This window comes from Pogona vitticeps, chromosome 6 (genome assembly GCF_051106095.1).
Source record: "Pogona vitticeps strain Pit_001003342236 chromosome 6, PviZW2.1, whole genome shotgun sequence".
Classification (NCBI taxonomy): Eukaryota; Metazoa; Chordata; class Lepidosauria; order Squamata; family Agamidae; genus Pogona; species Pogona vitticeps.
Genome location: NC_135788.1, coordinates 22097069 through 22120970, shown reverse-complemented (window position 1 = coordinate 22120970; position 23902 = coordinate 22097069). Strand labels below are relative to the sequence as shown.

The following is a 23902-nucleotide window of genomic DNA, read 5'->3' as shown; positions in this document are numbered from 1 at the left end:
AAGACCATATCACCACCACCAAGCAAATTCTAAATAATGGGTATATTCATCCTTGTTTCCAACTGAAATAAACTTATGAGGTACAGTGGTCCTTCGACTTACAACCATAATCCGTTCCAGAAGATGGGCGTAACTTGAAATGGTCGTAAGTCGAAGCACCATTTCCCATAGGAATACATTGAAACCACATTAATCCGTTCCGGTCGGGGGAAAAAATAAACATAAAAATAAAACACTGCAAGCCCAATAGGAACATGCTGGGGCCGAAAAACAAACACACAAAAACAAAAACAGGCAGCCCCAGCAGAACGCTATGGGGCTGGGGAAAAAACACTCAATCTCCCCCACACACAGTCAGCCTCAGCGGAACACCATGGGGCTGGGAAAAAAAGACAAACCCCCCTACACAGCCAGCCCGTACGCCATGGGGCTGGGGGGGGAAGACAAATTGCCCCCACACTCAACCAGCCCAAATGCAATGGGCTGGGGGGGAAACACCAAAACACAAAAAACATCACAGCATAGAAACATAAACCCACCCAAACCCACCCTGCAAAACAAAGTAAACGTACTTACTCAAGAACAGAAAGCAGCACCAAGCAGTCCGAAGCCTCGCTCAGAAGCAGAAGCAAATTTCTAACTGTAGGTGGCAACGAGGCTGCTTCTTTGTAGCTCTTTTGCCCCAGCAGTTAGAGAGTGTGCGTAGGAGGAGGTTTGGGACTGCCTTGTTTCTGCTTCTGGGAGCGTGTGTGTGTATGTGCAGGGAGGCTTTGGGCTGCCTGGTAAGGTAAGGTGCAGTTTTCTGCTTTTAAAAAACTGTTCTGGTTGTTTTTGGAGCATGGTTTTGAGCTGGGGGAGGGTTATGTTTCTGTGCTGTTATGGGTCTTGGTGGGGGTTTGCTTGTTTTTTTGTTTCCCCCCATTTCCGATGGGGTTTTTTGTTGCCTTTTGGAGTGTTTTTTCCCATTTCCGTTGGGTCTTGGGGGTTGTTTGTTTTTTGGTTTTTCCCCCCATTTCCCATGGGTCTTGGGGGGTTTGGTTGCTTTTTGGGTTTTTCCCCCATTTCCAATGGGTCCTGCATGTTTCCCTTGCTTTTTCCCTTTATTTTCTTTGCATTTCCGATCTGCCGCCTTTGTTTTCTGTGCATTTCCGATCTGCTCTGTTTGTTTTCTGTGCATTTCCAATGGGTCTTGTACGCTTGATTGCTTTTCTCCCCCCCCCCCCCTTCAGCTGTAAGGGATTAATCGCATTTCCAATGAGTCATGCAGTGATTTTTTTCCCAGTGATTTTTTTCTTTGGCTGGAAGGAATTAATTGCATTTCAATGCATTCCTATGGGGAATGGTGCTTCGACTTTTGAGTTGTGCCCATCTTCTGAAACGGATTATGGTCATAAGTCGAGGCACCACTGTAATAAAATATGGCCACAACTGATAAGCATGGCATCCACTCTTTACTAAATAGCATACAATTCAAATAGTGATTTGAGTCCTAATAATAAAGCAACTACAGTGGTGCCTCGCACAGCGCGATTAATCCGTTCTGGATTAACCCTCACTGTGTGAAACATCGCTCAACGGAAAGTAAAAAGCCATTGGAACGCATTAAACATGGTTTAATGTGTTCCAATTCGGCCGAATACTCACCGTTGTGCGATGTTCCGGGATGGCCGGCAGCCATTTTCGCGCCCTCCCCTCGCTGAACGAGGGCGCGAAAACGCTGCGATCAGCTGTCCGGCGGGTCCAAAATAGCCGCCGGAACAGCCGAAATCGCCGGGCGCAGCGTTTTTGCGCCCTTCGTAAGCGAGGGTAGGGCGCGAAAACGCTGCACGCTGCCATTTCGCCTGTTCCGGCAGCGTTTTCGCGCCCTCCCCTTGCTTACCAAGGGCACAAAAACGCTGCGCCCGGCCCTTTCGGCTGTTCCAGTGGCCATTTTGAAGCCGCGGAACAGCTGATCGGCAGGTCGCAAAGCGAAGGACCTTCGCTTTGTGAATTTCCCGCTATCTAGGTGCCGTTTTGCGATCGCATTTGCGATCACAAAAACGGCATCGTTGCGCGGATTCGTCGCTCTACGGAGCGACCGTTGCGCGAGGCACCACTGTATTAACAGATTTAGCACAGCTTGAACTTGCTTTATTATTTGGGATAGTATTTCGAGGCAGTTAGGAGAGCTCCAGATTAACTCCTAAATCCTACAAGATCTAAAGCACAGTTGAGACCTGTTGTGCTTCTGAGTCAGGACTGCTCGTGCCAAGCTCCATCCCTTCACACAAAGTGATAAGTTTTAACAGATAACCTGTTGGCTTGAAGACTAGCACTCTTCTGTTTGTTTGTTTTGCTGTCTACTAAGCATGTCTCTCTGAGTTATAGGTCCTACGTATTGTGAGGTGTTACTCATACATTTGCTCCCCCATATGCTGCTGAATTTTCCTGCCTAAAAAATACACTAACTAGGGACAGAAGAGTTCCATGACAACCCAGATTTGTGGGGGCAGATGATGATTTTCACAACATTTGCCATTATACATTGTCCATTTATATGCATAGTGCAAGTAGAAGAATCATGCTATCAGAATATGGCATAATTGAGAGGGATCACTACAACACCTGTAAATAGCAGCCATAATAAAAATGTGCCCCCTCAAAAAAGCACAATCTGCAGCAGTTGGGGGGGAAGATAGCATGGAAGCCTGTTATCAGTCATAACTGCATTGTGGCTAGGAACACTGCTCTGCCTCTAAAACTTTTGTCTCTAATGGACTTGGGCTTGGAGGACCGCCTGACATTAAAATATATTCCGCACAGGTCTGCAAGAAATTATCACTAATATACTGTTGTTAATGCTGTAGTGCATCACAAAACTAATACTGAAATGTTCTGTTATCACCTAACCTGGTCCTGGTTTGGATGGAAATTTCATTTTCAGGTGCAGAGTTCACCAGGAAGTGGTCATGATGATACACATTCCATATAGCTAAAAATGCCGCATAGGATGTTTACCAGTTCTGGCATTTATCAACACAACACTATTCATTTGAAGACACTGAATAAAACAATTATTATTATGAATTTATTACACCTTGTGTGCTGAAATGTTTCAGAATAATATAAGTAAAAGACAAGTTGCTGCCTTATGATGCTTACAATTTAAAAATTAGGCTACATTTCTCTGTTTGCAGAAGTGAATTACATACAGTACTTACTGGTATCTTAAAATGTAGATTTACTGTAGGTGCACTGTTCGGTGCAGCTGTACATCTGAAATACATATATAATTCATAGTTAAAAGGTAAAATGATCTGGCCAACTAGTTTTAGTCATAGAAGAATTTTGTTATCTTTTTTTAACTAGAGAAAACCATGACAGACTGTTCTGTTATCCTCACCCTACCTGTTTGGTCCTTTTCAATTTTCTTTTGTGAAACAGCATCTGAAAGTTGTTGCTTGTGATATGTTTCAGTGATGGGTGAAGTGAACCTTGTAATATGCATTCTTGCATTTTCTTGTCAGGTGTTTTGGGATTGTTGCATTAAAAACACTATATAAATGTCAATTGTGATTTTTACTGCCTTCCCTACATTAGAAGATTTAAGAGACACCACATTCTCCTTACTGTCATTGTTGTTACAATCACTTCTGTTGTCCTAATTAAAGTTGGCAACAGTGGCATTCAGATGTTTAATTACATTTTGTAAAGGTGACCAGAACTAACTCATAAAATTGGTGGTTAATGCATTGTGACTGTGCCTGATGATAGTTGAGAAAAAGATAGAAGTCAACATGAGGTCCATTAGAGATACAGTTCCAGAGCCAAAACTGTATTCGAGAGGAAAATAGGATGAAAAGCCATTTCATTCTGAATACATTTCTTGATCTGATCCAGTGGAAACTAAAAGTGGTGCTATTTAATAGAATCATAAACTTGTAGAACTGACAGGTATGCAAAAGTCTGAACTCCTAAAACAGAGAATACAAATCTAAAGCATCCCTGATAGATGTCCATTGCACTGAGAAACAACTCTTACTATCAAGAAGTACTTCCTAATCTTTAGTTAAAATCTACTTTTAAAAAAGTTTATTCACTACTTTGGGTCCTACATATGAAGCTGCAGAAAATGAAGTTGTTCTGTCATCAATATGACAGGCCTCCAAATATTGGAGGTCGGCCTGAATGTCATATCTTAGTCTTCTTTTCTCCAGGTGAAACATACCAAGCTCCCTCAATTATTCCTCATAACGCTTCATTTCTAGACATACTGTTTGAAACCCTGTTGCTTACAATAGTAATTTGCACTAAAGTACGGTAGGTCCAATCAGTGGGATTTTAAGTGTCAACTCCTCTATAAATTCTTTTGATTCAGTGGGCTGGTTCTTGTTGCATATTACTTTAGCCTAGTAAATCATAAGAGTAAGTCATAAGTAAGAGGATCCCCACTGAAATCTTAAGGAATTCAATAAAACACAATCCTACATATGTTCATGTGTAGTATTAGTAGTAGTAGTACTATATATTAGTATAATATATAATGTATATATAATTCATATTATTATTAGTTTTATATATTAGTATTAGTATTTGTATGCCGCATTTCTCCCAACAAGGGACCCAAAGCGGCTCACAACATTAAAATTCACACAATTAAAACCACAGTAAGTTAAATATTAAAAGACAAACAATATACTGTATCATTTAAAATAAAATTAAAAGATTAAAACATGAAAACATGGAAAGATTACAGCCTTTCTTCTGCAGAGCTATAGCTAGCACAACCGGGCTTTTTGAAACATGTAGTCTAGGATATTGTAAACAAAACTTTCCAGGTGAACACTATGTCTTGCTGATTACGTATATAGCCCTCCCCCACTTTTTCCCCATCATCTCTGATCATTTTCTTCCACATCCATTTAAGTGTTTACACAAGAATTTCATTTTTGTTTAAAAAAAGCAGATGGGCTTTTCTCAACAGCAAAGCAACACTTTTCTACCATTAATAAGGAAATTATCTTCAGGCATTTGCTCCAGAATTTGGACCTGTAGTGGTGTAACTCTGCACAGTTGCTCTTTAAAATGTTAAGATTTCTCAACGCTATAATATTTTAGAGTTGAATGATTTCTGTCAATACAATGTTTCCAGTCTCTGTTATAATTTATATGGTTTTCCTAATATACCAATATATATGTTTCTATTTCTCTGAAATTTCCACAGTTGTTTGGGGGTTGGAGAGGTCTTATTAATTGTCACAAAAGGAAAGGAACATTACATTACTAAGATATTTACCTCTGTTTCTAAGAATAAAAATCTTTAACCAAAATACAATAATTGCATAGTGCTAGTTTTACATGATTGTGTAAATAACTGTGAAAGTGTGTAATAGAGAATTGAGGACAACATGTCTTTTCTGAATAGCAGTCTGGGATGATTTTTTAAAAATGTAACAAATAGCTACTGAGACATGTCTGCAACTCAACATTTTGGGTCATAGCAATCTGGATTTGGCATTGTTGTAATTTTGTATTGCATTCACAATGAACAACATTTTCAATATACTTTTATAGAGAGGCTGCACTAGTAGCATTAAAATGTGCTTACCAAATCAAAATGACTATAGGGACTGTGTATATGATTATTATAGTATAGCAATAAGAGATTACAATATGAAATCAACCTAGGGATTGTATTGCTTACAAAAACATTATAATGACTCAGAGTTGATATATAAACTTTTGCTGGTACGACTCTTTATTTAGTATGCTGGTGTTTGTGTTGTTGCAGTATCTTGAGGATGCCATTATTTTCTCTGTGGAAATCAATAGACCTGTTTGAACATAACACACAAACTATTTAATCTGCTTAGTTTATGGGTCGTAGGCCTGGATTATGGTAATAAGTAATTCCTATAATATAGTTCATGGAACACCAGTCATCAATGGTCCATTCCAAGGTTGATTTGATCTTTGCAGATCAGAATAATGAGTACTAAAGTCTTGTAAATTTATCAGATTTAGTAATATTGCCCTGTTTTCCTTTTCTTGATATTCAGGGCAGTTTTTTGAAATACAGAAAAATAGTTTCATTTGGAAATATCCTCTTTAGTATTTGGAAGATAATATGGGGTTCAATGAAAAAATATCCAAAATGTTGATCTGAAGTACAGCAATATTGAAGTGTTACTGGAAGAGAGCTTTCTTTGGTTGATTGCAAAATTCATTTTTATTTATAATATCTTTGTTGCTCCACCAGCAGTGGTTTTGGTCCATTTTACCTCTTCAGTGTTCACAAGATACACTTTCTGATTCCTGGTTCAAGAGGGCACTGGACATGATATAACTTCTTTTACACTGCATTCTAGAGACTTTTTCCAGGGAGTCTTCTCTTCTCATGTACTGCCAAAGTACTGGAGCCTCAGTTTCAGGATCTGTCCTTCCAGTGAGCACTCAGGGTTGATTTCCTTCAGAATGGATAGTTTTTTTTTCTCCTTGCAGTCTAGGGGACTCTCAAGAGCCTCCTCCAACACCACAATTCTTTGGCGGTCAGCCTTCTTTATGGTCCAACTCTCACTTCCATACATAGCTACTGGGAAAACCATAGCTTTGACGATGCGGACCTTTGTCAGCAAGGTGATGTCTCTGCTTTTTAAGATGCTGTCAAGGTTTGTCATCACTTTCCTCCCAAGAAGCAGGCTTCTTTTAATTTTGTGGCTGCTGTCGCCATCTGCAGTGATCATGGAGCCCAAGAAAGTAAAATCTGTTACCACCTCCATATCTTCCCCTTCTATTTGCCAGGAGGCGATTGGGACCAGTGGCCATGATCTTAGGGGGTTTTTTTTATGTTAAGCTTCAGACCATTTTTGTGCTCTCCTCTTCCACCCTCATTAAGAGGTTCTTTAATTCCTCCTCACTTTCTGCCATCAGAGTGGTATCATCTGCATATCTGAGGTTGTTGATATTTCTTCTGGCAATCTTAATTCAGGTTTGGGATTCCTCTAGTCCATCCTTTCACATGATGTATTGTGCATATGTTAAATAAGGTGGGGGACAATATACAGCCTTGTCGTCCTCCTTTCCCAATTTTGAACCAATCAGTTGTTCCATGACCAGTTCTAACTGTTGCTGCCTGTCCCACATATAGGTTTCTCAGGAGACAGATAAAGTGGTCAGGAACTCCCATTTCTTTAAGGATTTGCCATAGTGTGCTGTGGTCCACACAGTCAAAGGCTTTTGCATAGTCAATGAAGCAAAAGCAGATGTTTTTCTGGAACTCTCTGGGTTTCTCCATAATCTAGCGCATGTTAGCAATTTGATCTCTAGTTCCTCTGCCCCTTCGAAATCCAGCTTGTACTTCTGGGAGTTCTCGGTCCACATACTGATGAAGCCTGCATTGGAGGATTTTGGGCATAACCTTGCTAGCATGTGAAATGTGCAACTGTACGGTAGTTGGAGCATTCTTTGACACTGCCCTTCTTTGGGATTGGGATGTAGACTGATCTTTTCCAGTCCTCTGGCCACTGTTGAGTTTGCCAAACTTGCTGGCATATTGAGTGTAGCACCTTAACAGTGACATCTTTTAAGATTTTAAATAGTTTAACTGGAATGCCATCACCTCCACTGGTCTTGTTGCTTGCCATGTGTTCTAAGGCCCTCTTGACTTCACTCTCCAGGATGTCTGGCTCAAGGTCAGCAACCACACTATCTGGGTTGTCCGGAACATCCAGATCTTTCTGGTATAATTCCTCGGTGTATTCTTGCCACCTCTTCATGATGTCTTCTGCTTCTTTGAGGTCCTTACCATTTTTGTCCTTTATCATGTCCATCTTTGCACAAAATATTCCTTTAATATCTCCAATTTTCTTGAAAATATCTCAGTTTTCCCCCTTTCTATTATTTTCCTCTGTTTCTTTGCACTGTTCATTTAAGAAGGCCCTCTTGCCTCTCCTTGCTATTCTTTGGAAGTCTGCATTCAATTTTCTGTAGCTTTCCGTATCTCCCTTGCATTTTGCTTCCCTTTTCTTCTCTGCTATTTGTAATGCCTCATTGGACAGCCACTTTGCTTTCTTGCCTTCCCTTTTCTTTGGGATCAGTTCTAGAAGGTGTTATTCTTCATAGAGCTGGTCAGTTTCAGCCTCTTCAGCATCAGTGGTTGGTGCATAAACTTGGGTTACTGCGATTTTGAAAGGTCTGCCTTGGATTTGTATTGAAATCATTCTATTATTTTTGAGATTGTATCCCAGTACAGCTTTCCCCACTCTTTCGTTGCCTATGAGGGCTACTCCACTTCTTCTATGGGATTCTTGCCCTCAGTAGTAGATATGATAATCATCTGAATTGAATTTGCCCATTCCCATCCATTTTAGTTCACTGATGCCCAGGATGTCAATGTTTATTCTTGCCATCTCCTGTTTGACCACATCCAACTTACCAAGGTTCATAGATCTTACATTCCAGGTCCCTATGCAGTATTTTTCTTTCCAGCATCGGACTTTCCTTTCGCTTCCAGTTGCGTCCGCAGCTGAGCGTACTTTAGGCTTTGGCCCAGCCACTTCATTAACTCTGGAGTTACTTGTACTTGTCCTCCGCTCCTTCTCAGTAGCACATTGGACGACTTCCAACCTGAGGGGCTCATCTTCCAGTGTCATATCTTTTAGCCTTTTGTTTCTGTCCATTGAGTTGTCTTGGGAAAGATACTAGAGTGGCTTGTCAGTTCCTGCTCCAAGTTGATTGTGTTTAGTCAGAACTCTCTATGACCTGTCCGTTTTGGATGTCCCGGCACGGCATAGCCCCTAGCTTCTCTAAATTATTCAAGCCCCTTTGCCACGACAAGGCAGCAATCAATGAAGGGGAAAATACATGACTAGATAGCACTTATTTTCTCCTTGCATTAGTACATCACTTGCACACACGATTCACTTCTATATACCTGATACTTTGGCACCAAGGTGCTTTCTTATGATTCAAGGTTCACACCTTTGGAGTAAGAAGAACAGTCAGCCACCCACTTGTGCAGTTAGTGGTCACAGCATGTAAGGGCAGCAGCCCTCATATTGGGGGAATGACACTGAATCCATGTTGCCTGACTACTTTCCAAAATCTAGTCATGAGGAGTAGATACACGGCAAAGCCTTTAAGATGCACTTATATGCAAGAGTACTTATGAAAGTACAGCTCATTTTGAGAATGTTTTGTGAAATGTAAAATCAATACATATTTAGAAGATTGTGATATGTAGGTAGAATATGGGTTGTGAAACATAAGATAGGCTAGCCTCTTGAATAAATAGGTCACATCATTTTTCATAATTTACAAATATTAGAGATTCAGCTTTATGAATTTTGTGTTGCAGAAACACACTCACATCCCCAGTAAAAGATTACTTGGTAAGCAAAGGAATTTGATGTTTAAAAAGAAATTTGTATCCAGTCCATTTCCAGAACCATGTTTTGCGGTTAAAAAAGGGACACAGGCAGTAAATCTAGATGCTTCTGTGAATACCAATTATATGATATCAGTGTACATACTGTATACAAGACTTATATATTTCAGTTAGAATCAGTTAAAACATTTCTATATAATGTTGTTTCATCAGAACCAGAAAGGAGCCATGCATAAGAATTGATGTTGTGAATGTAGCTTAAGGTGGAATATAAAATATCATTACTGGTCCAATTTGTCTTTTTTTAAAAAAATGATAATATCTCTTAAATGACTTAGTTTTATCCAGCCATATTCCCTCTTTCTCTTCTCTGCCTTGGCTTATGAGTTGAATGACTGAACCTTTCCCAGAACTATAGCTTGCTCTAACAGAATACTGGTTCTCATCAAAAATAGTCAATTAATAGCCAGGCTAGACTGCTTGAATTTAATCAAAATGAACTGTGGCTTGCGCAGGAGGAATATTTTGCTTATAATGAGACACACTAAAGAAATCCCCTCAGAAATCTTATGTATTATACCATTGGTTAGTAACTTCACCAGTGTTAATAAACCAGGAGTTTGCTGTAGCAAAACGAATATTACTTTACCTTCAGTAAGCAGACCAACACTTCGACCCACATACTGTAATCCCTCTTTGGGATTACTTACTCTTCAGTGATGTTTTACATCAGAAGAGCAAAGTCACATTAACCTAGGGTTGCCCTTTTGTTCCTGAACAAACAGTGTTTTCTAACTTACATTCTCATGCATTATTGTACATAAGATATGAATGCACTGGCAAATCAATACACTTTCTTTCCTGTTTGTGTTGTGGTTCCACAAAACTGCTCGGACAGACACTGCCTACTGGAGGACATGGACTCTCCTTGTTTTTCTGCTGGTATTTTATTTTTATAATAGCATGCCGTGGGTAGGTCATCCTGTAGCGCTAAGGAAAGGGTGTCATATGATGTTTCGTTAATCTCTTCAACTTCAAAAAGGGCCTGCAGAAGTAATGGACCTCTTGAGCACTTCGCCCTCTTGACTCTATAGTTTATCTGTTGTGTTCATAGATGGAAAGGGAAACACTGAAAATCTGCTTTGAGGGCTTTTTACCAGTAACAAACCGATGTTTATGGTATTATGCGCTAAAAGGGAGGCAGGCATGCAGGGCCTCTGTTTAATCAATAATGTATGCTCCAGTTAGTCCTATCCTCTGGACATCATTAAACATGTATTTTGTTTCATAACTGATGATTTTGGCTGACTGGAGTTTATAACTGCATATCCTCAAGCCTTTGCATTTACCACTAGGCAGATCTGAATTGAACTAGTCAGTCAGCTATGTTTAGTGTTAATTCAGAAAGTAAACTTAAAAATAAGTGAGTTTCAGTTAATTATAAATGGTAGAAAGAGGGGTTTTGTAAAAGCTAACGTCATGCCTTTGAACATGGTTTGACAAAAGCATCAGTTGTTAAATACTGCCTACTCTGTATGCAAGGATTAGAGAAATTTAAAAGGAAATCTCAACTGTCTGTATAAAATATTAAGTTAAACTAGAAAACATTTTAGGGCTTTTTAATTTCAGCTTTTGTTTGTTTCAGGCAAATTGTCCATATTCCTTTGAAGATCACCTATTAGTGATAGTTAATGATTAAACAAAAAATGGTTAGCAATTACAAATTATTAAGCTAAACAGGGATCCACCATAAGAATGTGTCATGTGTACAGTATTTTTAAAAGTCGATATTGCTTTTCATTTTGTTCCAGGCCTACCTGAAAATTACTAAAGTCAGCTCCATGTAGAACATATTACAGTAGTGCAAATAGGATGTAACCAAAGCATGTGTCACTGGGGCCAGATCAGACATCTCTAGGAATGGGCACAGCTGGCACACTAGTTTTAACTGTGGGAATACACATCTAGCCACCACTGAGACCTAAGCATTAGGGAAAAACCAAGTGAGTTTAATTCTCACAGCTTCATCCAGCTTGGTCTGTGTAATACAAGTGAGGTTAGTATACTCATCCAGAATCAAGTCCAATATGGCTGTTGTTTTCCCATTTACCAACTTGCCATCTGGCAGCAGTATTTTAAACCTAGTGTTTTTATAAGCCACTTTGAATTTAGCCAAAGGAGAGCACAATATCAGCAATTTAAATAGTGATAATAGCATTTCCAGAAGAATTTGCCTTCCAAATAATTGAAGTTTGTCTGTAAACGGGTGTGAATGAGTGAAATATTCATGGAAGTGATTTGGTGCTGTGACAACCCCAGACCTACTGGAGTATACCACCCTATAATTAAGCTGCCACCAACCATTCCCTGTAAGGAGTCACACAGACCAGGAATGGATTTTTAACAAACAAAAGAACAAGGTTTATTTAAATAACAAACAGGGTAAATAAAAAGATCAAGTAAATAAGATACTGTAACGTGGCTTAGACTCAATCATACATACATCAGATTGGTTCACACAGAACACTTTAAAGTAAAGCACAGACCCTGAACCTATCAGTTCTGGCTACCTATAAAGAAACCTGAACCTATCAGGTATGTACTAACTGACACACAGTTGTACTCAGTCTGACACACAGACTCCCACTCCAGCTTCTCAACTTCTCCACACAAGCTCCAAATATATATATACAGTACAGCTCCTCCCCCCTGATGTCCCGCCTTCCACTCCCCATAGGATGGAACTTTCCCTCCAAACCCATGACAGACAGGTACCATCAGTGCTGTATGTGACAGTGCATTTTCTGCAGAATTTGAAAAAGTTACTTCTTTAAATATACAAAAAGTGTGTGTGACAAGATCTTGCTTTTAGTGGGCAGAGTAGATGTGAATGCTGTCCCCCTACCTTAAAAATTGTAGATATGGGAGGACACAGTCCAGGTTGAGAACACAGCAGGGACAAAAAGTTAATATTCCAGTCTAGGATCTGATCTATGCACTAGTTGCTGAAGAAGCTACTTGGATAAGTAGTTAAACATTTCAACCTATTAAGTTGCTATGACTCAACTTTCAGATAACATCACCTGGATGACTGAGAATCTTCACAGATATAGTTGCTTTTGTGTTCCGGGGAAAGTAAAATTTCCCTAGTTTTCCTCCTATATGTACCTGAGAAACAACTGGCAAATACTTTTAAATATCAAAATGTTCATATAGGCAAGAAATGAATATTCAGGTTTCCTGGGCAAATATAGTAGCAGCCATTTTTATTTATAATATTTTGTTGGCTTTCATGTTCAAAACATACCCAGCTAAGAATCCTTACATTTGGATTTCATATGAGAGAACTGATAGTGACATACAGAGTAATCCTTTTACACAACGTTTCTCATTGTTCATTTCTTTGTAGCACTTAGTCTGATGAAGAATTCTAGAGAGCTTGAAAGCTTGCAGACTTTGTTGCGTTTATTTTGTTTCTGCTAAAGTTAATGCTTAACTATGGATTTTATTTTCTCAGAGACCAGCATGGCTGCCTGCATAAAAGTTCTCTACACTTAGATTTAGTAATGATTAAATTCTCTTTTTAAAAGGCTGCTCAGCAACTTTTGTGAACTTTCGTCCTTATTTTCCTTCGATTCCTCTATATCAGGGGTCTCCAAACTATGTCCAGCAGGCCACATCCGGCCCGCCTTTCTGTTTTATCAGGCCCATTCCTCACTGGGCAGGGATGCGAGTAGGTGGTTGGATGTCTGTGCAGGCGGAAGTGCCAGCAGTCAGATGGGTGGGTGGGTGTCCGTGCATACACGCACACGTTCCTTTGGCCCTCAGAAATGTGTAAAATATACAATGTGGCCCTTATGCTCAAAAGTTTGGAGACCCCTGCTCTCTATGAATTAGACCATTTAGTTTATACGTTTCTTGCTAAATCATTTTAACTTCATAAAACAGGCGGGACAGTTCTTTCAAGAATATTTAGTAAGCATATGCATATGGGAAGAACATGAGGTGTCAACATATTTTTAATTTCTTTCTGAAGCATCTTTTAAAATCTTCTTTAGTCTGTTCATTCATGTGTGCAACAAAATTAGCATTTGGCTTTTCAACATTTTGGCGTGTTTTCCTAGAGTACATCTTGCAAGAATACAGAAGCCGAAATGTCTTTGCTGAGGGGTAAAGTCCAGACTGTATTAGGTCTTATGGAGCCTAGTCAACTTGGCAGAACTATGACCCATGAGCACTTGACAATGAACTTCAGTTGCTGTTACTATCCACCTCCTTTGGGACAAGAAGTACTATCAGAAAAGCCTATTGAGATGAAGAACTTGTTTTGGCTTAAACAGAATCCCTACAGCCACAAAGAAAATCTTCTCCTGTGTCAAGAGATAAATGCTGTGAGGGAAGAGCTGTTGCATTACAAGGCAGCAGGTGGGGGAACCATAGTGGAAAATACAACCACTGGGATCCACCGAGATGTGAAGACCCTGAAGCAGCTTGCTGAGGAAACTGGAGTCCATATTATTGCTGGAGCTGGTTTTTATGTGGGTGCCACCCATTCTCCCGAGATGCAGGCTATGTCTGTGGAGCAGGTGGGTACCAAAATATACTTACAAAACTGAATGCTTCCACTGTTAATGTCTTGAGTAGCCAAAATATATTACTTGGCTTTAAACATGATTAGATGGCTGAGTAGCTCATTGAGTTAGTACAGTCAACCCTTGATTTCCGAACGTCCCTAGATACGAACTTTTCGATTTACGAATGGCTCTGTTGGCAAAAATTGGCATCGACTTGCGAATGGAGCTTGACCTACAAACAAGGTCGAGGCCCCGTTTGCAAGTCAATGCCATTTTTTGCCAACAGAGCCATTCGTAAATGGCTCCCTGAAAAAAGGCAGGGAGAAAGGGCTGGAAATTTGAATTTCCCACCCTTTCTCCCTGCATTTTTGGCTTCGGAGCTCTCAAATGGCTTCCTCTAATGTCGGGGGGAAAGCCCTTTGAGACCTCCGAAGGGGCCGACTGCGGTGGCGGGGACCCCCAGGGAGGTCCCCCAGGGCTTGCCTGCCACCATGGGAGACCTCCCTGGGGGTCCCTGCCACCGCGATTGGCACCTCCAGAGCTCTCAAAGGACTTTCTCCAATGTCAAGGGGAAAACCCTTTGAGTGCTCTGAAGGCGCCCATCGCGGCGGCAGGGACCCCCAGGGAGGTCTCCCCATGGTGGCGGGCAAGCCCTGGGAGATCTCCCTGGGGGTCCCAGCTGCCGCAATCGGCCCCTTCAGAGCTCTCAAAGGGCTTTCCCCCAGACATTGGAGGAAGCCGTTTGAGCCTTCCAAAGCCAAAAAGGCAGGGAGAAAGGGTGGGAAATTGGAATTTCCACCCCTTTCCCCCCTGCTTTTTTGCCTTTTGAAATTCTGGACTGGATTAATTCCATTCCCATGCATTTCAATGGGAAATGGTACTTTGACTTACAAACTTTTCGACATACGAATGTCGCTTCAATACGGATTCGTAAGTTGAGGTACCACTGTTGTTCAATGAGTTAGGTATCTAGTTGGGAGTTTAAATCCCTATTGTGCCTCCTGAAGAAGAACCCAGCTTGTGTAACTTTGGGCAAGCTGCACAGTTCCAGAGTGCCTGCCCCTTCAGAAGAAGTGTTGGTAAACCACTTCTGGGTATTCTGTACTTGCAAAACCCTGGAAACAGTTGCCAAAAGTCAGAATTGATTGATGGAATGTAATGGTTATTGTTATTTAAACATGTTTAAAATTAAAAGCTTCAAAACTGGGAACTCATACTGTCTATAATACTACATGTGTTTTAGTGAGCCGTATCCAGAGATGCCATTCTGGTAATAGAAGGACTCTTCTGCGGGTAGAAGGAACTGAGATCCAGTAGTATATTGTAGTTGACCCAAATCTCTCCATAGTCAATTGTGCAAGTACTGTACATTTAAGATTCATGTCTGCACTCAGTTTTTGTTGCGCAATAAGCTCTAGTAGGCCTTCTGCAACAGGTTGTAGAACATAATTCCCTCCAGAATATTTTATGCTATTGTATCTCTGGATCTAAGCCATTATTGTTTCCACCCAAAACTAAATGTCAGCTTTACTGAATAACTGAATTTCACGTGTGAATCAGATGAATTTACGTAACTACTATGACTTCACCCAGTCAAGCTTAGCTTCTTCAGTCCTCCAAATGCCTTAACCATTGACTTTATGTAGTGCTTAATCTGCGTCTGTTTTTCATACTTTTTCATACACAGATGTCTTCTGTATATGAAATGCTGTATCTTTGAAATGGCTTTCCATTTAGGATTGAATCAAAAAACTGAAAACTTTATTATCTAGCTCTCTAACATGGATGGAAAGGATCCATTCTGTAGTTGGGAAAAAGAGACTGCCCATCTCCCATAATACAATTTTAAATTTATCCCATTTGTTTTTGCAAAATAAATAGTATTATTTAGCATTTGGGTGTCTGTGGATCATGATAGTGGTAAACTGAAGTGTGTCCAAAAAACAAAAACACTGATATGAGTGAAGTAAATAACTTACTTCTGTTCTTCCACTTGTAAGATACTGCTGTTTCTTAGACTGGAATTTTGTTCACTTACATGATTATTTAAGGGCAATTGTATGTTTTTCGCCCTCTGGCAGGTTCTCCTTTGCACAAACAGTCAAGGACTGTTTTGCACTTTTACCAGTAGTGCAGCTGGTTGTGCAAAGCAAAATGCCCCAAGGAGGGATATGTTTAATTGCTCTTGCATGTACATATTTCCTTTAGAAATATTATTGATTTGAGATTTTATTTGCAATACCAAAGCACTTAGAGCAGAATGAGGGGAGGAACAGATGCATACATTCGGAGACCTCTTCCTGTTCAGGAGAAATTTCTAGTAGCCTGTGTCCATCATGGCCACTTACTGTAAAACTAATGTTAGTTTTCTGTGGACCTATCCAGAGCTAAATACTTTACATATAATCATACCTGCAATTAACTTTTAGGGGAGAAAATCCAAACCAGATATTGCAGGTTCTTGAATTCCTTTATACAACAACGCAACCTATTAAACTTTTATTAACAACAACAGACCAAGAATAAAGAAATCGCCTTCAAACTGGATGAGAATGAGCAGTTTTTAAGCTATAATTTTACTGCGGGATTATCCAAAAGTTATATTTAACCCACCCAATAAACTTCACCCTATACTAATGAATAACAGTATCCGTTTGTCAGAATTACTGTACAGAATTACTGTATTCCCCTGGAGGCATAATATATTTTATAAATGATTGCTTTATCTTTTGTAGCAGGCAATTCAGTAATTCTGCTGTTGATCTGGAAATTGGAGTACTTGTTTGATCAATAAGAGGAAGGTGGGGCACTCCTTTCTCCAGATTATATTGATTCATTTAAACTGATACAATGGTACAAAAAAGATATTTTACCAAAAAGAATATTTATTTTCTTCAGTTGACAGAGATTATTGTTAATGAAGTTCTCAATGGAGCAGATGGAACCAACATCAAGTGTGGTGTTATAGGAGAAATTGGGTGCTCTTGGCCTCTGACGGAAAGTGAAAATAAAGTACTTCAGGCTACAGCACATGCTCAGTCACATCTTGGTTGTCCTGTCATAATTCATCCTGGCAGAAATAGTAATTCACCTTTTCAGATCATTCGAATTTTTCAGGAAGCTGGGGGTGATACCTCAAAAACTGTAATGTCTCACCTTGACAGGTAAGTAGCTTATTTTGATGTTAATGTTTTTTAATGGTCATATTTCTGTATGGTGGATTTCTAAGAAATGTACCCCAGAGTGCACATAACAAGATTTAAAGAATGTGCTAAAATGCTGTTGTGCTGAGTATTATCTCAGCTTTAGCAGCTACACTGCTAGAACTATGGAGGTGTTCAGGATACTGTTACATACGATCACATTGAATCTCCAGTGAAGACAATAACAATCTGTTGAAGTGTTTAAAGAAATAGACAAATTCTTTATAAGCTTATCCAAACAAAAGTAAAAATAAAAAATAAGAATGTTTGGTTCTGTTATATAACTAACTTTTATATTGTATGGTGAAATTTTGTAGATCTATAGAGTTCTTCAGGGAGTCTTTTGAAGTAGTTGTAAATCAGCATATGTGCAGAACATCATTTAGCCTTGTTGACATCCATAGTTCTTACATTTGAATATGGTTTTGTGGATCACAGTAGTTATCACAATAGGAGTGCATATTTATGCTTCTAATTTTTGCCCATCTAAAGAAATGAATACCTTTGTCAAGTCTTCTTTGCATTTATTAAGACTTATGCTAGTAGACTGTTCAGTACTTCAAACGGAACATTTCTCTAGCCACATACAGCAGTGTTTATTCTTTTGCCTAAACTAGATGTTAAGCAGGGAATGTGTAACGTGTTTCCCCTCTAAAAGTGAAATTTTTCGGAGATGGCTCTTTAGTAAGCCCCTGTGTATCTTCCATGCTAAATTCAAAGTATGTGCATAAGAAAAAGCATATATTGTGATGTACATTTTCACTACTTGTGGAAGCATCTCCTTTCATCTAAATAAGTGTTGTCCATTTTGAGCCTTTTCATAGTTACAAAAATCTCTTCTAAACATCTGTGCCCCTTCTCCAACTTGACTGGTTTCAGGCTGTTAAATTGCAGGTGTTTTCCATAGCTTCAACAGACCTGGATCATCTATCCTGTACTAGAGCAGTCTTTATTATTATTACAAGTTTCAAACTCTCCTAATCTGGCCACTGACCAGGGGGTCCTGGAAAATCGTAAGAGTTGTCCAAAAATTTAGCTTTTGCAAGCTCTGTCTCCTAATACCACTAAAGAACATAATTCATGTGCTGTAATATTCTTCCACATTGGCTTCTGCTCCTTTCTCTGTGCCACTTCATCTGCAGTTTCTTAATTAAGCCTCTGTTTTCCCCATTCATTGTACTAGCAAGGCCACATCATATATTGCAGAGCTCACAAACCTTGTCAGTAAGATACCTGTTGTATCCTGGATCATGTTGAAGGTTTTGACTCTTGCATATAAAGTGCTCCACAGTTTAGGACCATGTTACTTGTTGGAGTGTCTGACCCCAGTTTTATCTGCCTGACTCACCAGATCCTCCGAGACCAGGCTCCTCCGGGTGGCCATCCTAAGGGAGGTCCGAAAGTCTTCCACTAGAGGCAGGGCTGTCTCCGCAGTGGCCCCAACCTTTCAGAGTCAGCTTCTGGAGGAGCTATGCCCGACTCCCTCCCTTTTGTTACTAAGAAGTAAACTCAAGACTTTTCTTTCTAGGGAGGCTTTTTGTACCAACCCAGGTTGATATTTCATTAATCTCCTGTCCTGCCGCTACTGTAAATTGTTTTGGTGCCACCTGATTTTTATATTGTTTTAAATATTTGTTTGTTTTGATATTGGTTTTAACCTGTTGTTAACTGCCCAGAATAGTGCTTTTGCACTAATGGGGCAGTATACATTATCAGAAGCACCCATTCTTGCTAGCATTTTCTCTAGTTTAGAAATAACAAAGAATTGTATACAGTGGCTATTGGACATAAATATCTTTGTCTCTTTTATGCTTGTTCAAATATTAGACTTTTAAATTACTATACTTTGCTGTGGTAGACATAACTAAGATAACTGTATATTGGTTGAGATTATGAATAGCGTGGACACATTGGCACTAGACTGCTGAAATACAATCTTCATGTCCTCAGTCACAGCCTCACAATACTGTACAATGCTTCAGATGCTTATTTGGAGTAACTTTGATTGAGTTCCATAGAATTTGTTCTCGAGTAACTGTGCACAAGGCTGTAGCATAACATGGTCCATGCATGCGTGGTGGCTGGTGAGGATGGACCTTTCATGTTTAAGTTCTCAAGTTTGGGTTCTTGCAGCGAGTGAGTGCTGAAATACAGCCTCTAAAAAACACAAATGATTTGTGTTTACAAAAGTGCATAGACAGTTCATGTTTCTTTCATGTTCCTTCTTTGGTGTAACCTTTAAGTGCCCTTTTGTCTGTCAAACCGCCTGAGATATTCTTCATTCAATAGTGTCATGAGGGCTGTCAGCAGCCAATCAGAACTTCCAGAATTTTGAATCAGTAAAATGGCCTGGAAGCCAGCGATGAGTGCTCATTTTGCTTCAGTCTTTCCTTTTGTAGTATTGTTATGTGCTGATATCCTGGTGTCCTCTTTCATAGTTTGCTCTCTGCTTGCCTGTTTCCATCTTGGATCCTTTCACTTTTTTGCCTCGATTTTCTTGAGGTTTTGCAGGATCCAACTCCCCCCCCCCCCTTTTGGATTTATTTTGTTGCTGCCAGGCAGCCTGCATGTCCCAGTGTGTTTTCTTGGATTGGTTGGTTTACTTGCTTGCTTGCTTGCTTGCTTGCTTGCTTGCTTGCTTGCTTGCTTGCTTGCTTGCTTACTTACTTACTTACTTACTTACTTACTTACATTCCCCCCCCATAAATATCTTTACAAGATTTCCCCCACACACACAGACACTTTTCTGGGGGTAGTGGTGGCGGTTCCCTTCCTTTCTTGGATTATATTTGGTTTTGTCTGCTGCTTGTCTGCTGGAAAAGAAGAGAAGGCATCAAGTAGTATTTGGAAGGGAAATTTCCTCTTGGGCTTTGGCAGAGGAGTTTCATATTTTATTCAGGGAGTGGGTGGGCTTTCCACTTTTGAGTGATTGGCTGGTCATGAAACCTAAAGTGGGGGTAAATATCAAAACAACCCAGTGAGGAATGAGTGCTCTTAGTGCCCGGGAATGTATGTATTCGAGGGAAAGAGAAAGAGAGAAAGATACAGAGAATCAGATGGCAACAAGAATGGAATGGAATCATAGAAGACGGATTGGCTGGCTGAAGTTATTAAGTGGAGCATTCCAAACCCCTTTGCTTGAAAATTCCAAAGCAGCTGGCATCAACGGCCAGACAGATTATACTCCAGCAACATGATGGTGATGCCTGCATCGTCCATCATTGGCCCATCTTTTTCCTGGGTGGGGGGAGTACACCCAACAGCTGCCCAGACAATGTGGCATGAGAGCAGAGCCACCATTGCTGCAGGTCACACATTTGCACATTTACTTGTGCATGTGTAATTTAGATTTGCATGTATAATTTAAAACATGTTTCCCAGGAGGTTGATACATGTCACTGTCTTGCCTTTCCATTTATGCCTAGTCATTTATGAGACTACAAGCCTAAAAGAAAAACAAACAGAAAAGCCCAAACGGTCTACTAAATTGCAAATGCTTCCCTGCCTGATTTGCTGAGAAGTGGTTTCTTGATTGCCTCAGGTAACCAGCTGAGTGATTATATTAACAAGCCTGATATTTGCAATTTTGAAAACTAACAATGATGGTGATGATCTCATCTTCAGCAGCACCGCAGTACTTCAGAGTATGCATAGCCATTAACATAATGCTTTGGGTGGCTAAAGTGCCTAGAACTGTGTAAGACCAACAAATGAGAACCACTCCTGTTGTACAGTGCTTTGAAACCATTTTGTTAAAGATTTTGATCTTGTGTAAACTGTGAAAATTATTTTGAAAAATAAAGAATTTATTAATTACACTTGGCAGTAATGAGACTCCTACTGGTGACAGTTATGTTTGAACAAGGGTTTTCTCTCAATCAGCCCATCTGTTCCTCCTACTTAAACCTACTGTTAAGTCATAATATTGAATTTATGACATCAGTTATTTCCATAGTAACAGTGTATGATGTAATTGAACTCGCCCTTTAGTCTGCATAATGACTTTGAGGCATTAAGTACAAGAAGCATCCGAGTGGTGCTGGCAAACATTTTTATTTCACATTAGGACTGTGCTGAATTTTCATCAATAAATACTTACAGGAGAGAGGTGGGGTAAAGAAGTCAGCTTGGGAAGGCAAATAGTTTTAAATACTGTTTCCATTGCTTCCCTTTTTTGCATGTTATTTGGTGCTTCTTCGCATATGCTTCTCTCTTTAATCTGCAGTTTCAGCACCACTTTTAAGAAACAAAAATAATAGGAATTTCTTTTACATATGTGGCATGATTACAGAACTGTGGGGTGTGTGTGTGTGAAATTGTACATGTAAGGGGCAAAGCCAAAAATTAGGGAACGTTGACTCCAACATAATTATGTTGTTATATGCCATCAAGTTGCATCTGACTCATGGCAACCTTACGAATGAGTGCTGTCTAAAATGTCCTCAACAGCTCTGCTCAGCTCTTGCCACTGCCTCTTTTAAGGAGTCAGTCCATCTCAAATTTGGTTTTCCTCTTTTTTTGCCGCCCACACTACCGAAAGGTCTCTGGGCAGCTTACAGTTTAAATACAATAAAAAGATAAAACAATTAAAATGCAGTTAAAAATACAGTACTCTAAAGTTGCCATCAGGACCCACAACTGATATTATTTCAATTAAAAATCTTCTGGAACTGGAAGATTTTGACCTGGCGCCGAAATGTCATTGTCAGCGCCGGACGAATCTCACTTGGGATGGCGTTCCATAGTCTGGGGGGCAGCTGCTGAAAAGGCCTTTTGTCTACAAGCCGTCCGTCTTACCTCCTTGAGGGACAGCTCTTTGAGGAGCCCCCCCTGGCTAGATCTTAATTGCCGGGCAGGTTTATATGAAAGGAGGCGATCCTTTTTTGTTGAAGTGTGAAAAGATACAAGCAGGAAATCATACTATAATGACTAATTAGTGACCAGTTAATCTTTTGATAAACCTGATGCATAGAAAATAGCAATATTTGTCAGCATGTGTGGCTCAGATCCTCAACAAATCTGAAATTGTTTTGATCTGACTTCCGAGGAGTGAATCAGTGACAGTATTTGCTCAATTTGAAGACAGTTGTCAGGTGAAATGCTGAAATGCTTCAGTCAACTGAAAGTTGCATTAAGCAACTTTACAGTGTGTTTTGTGATTTCTGCAGGACTATATTTGATGAGAAGAAGCTTTTGGAGTTTGCTCAACTTGGATGCTACTTGGAGTATGACCTTTTTGGAACAGAATTCATTTTCTACCAAATGAGTCCTGATATTGACATGCCAAGTGACAATGAAAGAATTCTAAGGTAGGTGTTGCAGTGCACTAACATTTAGGGCAGAGGCGGGTAGTTTTCAGCTATTAGCACCCTCTGCGGACTGTCAAAGGCCCCATCACCACCAAAAAAGCAGAAGTAGACAGACTTTATTGTAAGGGCAAAAGAAGATGCAAGGGGTTCTTTGACCACCTTTCATACTCTCAGGACAGAAATAACTGTGTTTTTATAAAGTATTTGGAGAAATAGATGGGAAGCTTTGGGTTCTTCTGGTAAGCATACTGAAAGTTCATATGGGAACCATATGTGCCAGGGAGTCTGCATGAATCCCATCCCCTAATTTAAGGACACAAACACTGGGAGTAAAAAGCGTGCAATGTTATAGGTGTCCAAGTTTCAGAAGTGGCCAAACTAAAACTATCACTTGGCATCATTATGGCCCTTTAGAATACCTGGCTTTCTATGGACTGCACTGTAGCTTAATTTGAAAGTTTTTTTTCTTCAGCTACAAAAATCTAAAGCAGATAAAATTCTACCATCTCTGGAATGAATTAGAGATGCTCCATGGTTTTGCTCTGTCTGCATTTGGAAGGAAAATGACCTGGTATACAGTATGCTTCCAAATTCATGTGTAGATTGATATGCAGCTATGCTTCCAAATAGTCATTTCTCAGTATTTTGTGATCCTATTTTGGGATTTTCAAAGAACCAAAATGCATATTGTACTATAAAAGGCATAGGAAAATGCATATTTTAATCGTAAAATGTGTATAGATTTTCATGTTGATTGAGGATGGATGGCAGCAGTATCTGCAGATTAATGCAGAAACAGGACAGAGTGGACTTAAAACTAAGCATATGTTCTACAGTTGTGAACTGAAAATAATTTAACTTGTCCATCTCTTCTTTAACCATAGTTAAGAAATAGTAAGCAGGGAAATCTTCTGCACCTCTCTTATATGAGAGTTCCTCCAGTTATTTCCCTGATGGCCTTAATTGTGGGCCAACCAGATGGAGTGGAAGACAACCTGTTTTGATGTGACTCATACCAGTGACCTGCAAAGTGATTGGGGCTGTTAAATTGTATCCTGGGTAAAAACAAAGACATTGAACAATACAAGGCCAAAATCCCAGAATCAAACAGGAGAAAAACAGCTGAAAACATGGTCCTGTGCAGATTTCAACATTCACTCTTCCTGTTCACTTATGTTCCTTTTTAATTGTTCATTCACACCTTGTTTTATAGAAAATAGGCAAAATCCATATTGTAAAATGATGATTATGGCTCTCTAACTTCAGTTTGGTTGTATCGTAAACAGTGAATACCAGTCAGGTTCCCTCTTCATAAGAGATGGCAGAGCTTCAAAACCTGCTTGTCCTACTAAAAACTTTTAACATTGATCCAAGGGAAGCAGAAGAGGGAGTTACTGCATGCAGGGAAGGAATGTACAACTCTGCAGTGTTCTTCTGATTGTTGTAACCGAT

At 39.8% G+C, this 23902-nt stretch overlaps 1 protein-coding gene across 1 annotated transcript in view; it reads left to right on the top strand.

Annotated features, from left to right (window-relative positions):
* The window catches only part of PTER (phosphotriesterase related), a 33415-nt gene that overhangs the window by 3127 nt on the left and 6386 nt on the right, over positions 1 to 23902 (top strand). The window contains exons 2-4 of the mRNA XM_020806648.3: positions 13489 to 13950; positions 16837 to 17102; positions 22310 to 22450. Coding sequence (XP_020662307.3) covers positions 13519 to 13950; positions 16837 to 17102; positions 22310 to 22450 — 839 coding nt within the window. The 5' untranslated portion in view covers positions 13489 to 13518. The remainder of the gene's footprint in view (positions 1 to 13488; positions 13951 to 16836; positions 17103 to 22309; positions 22451 to 23902) is intronic.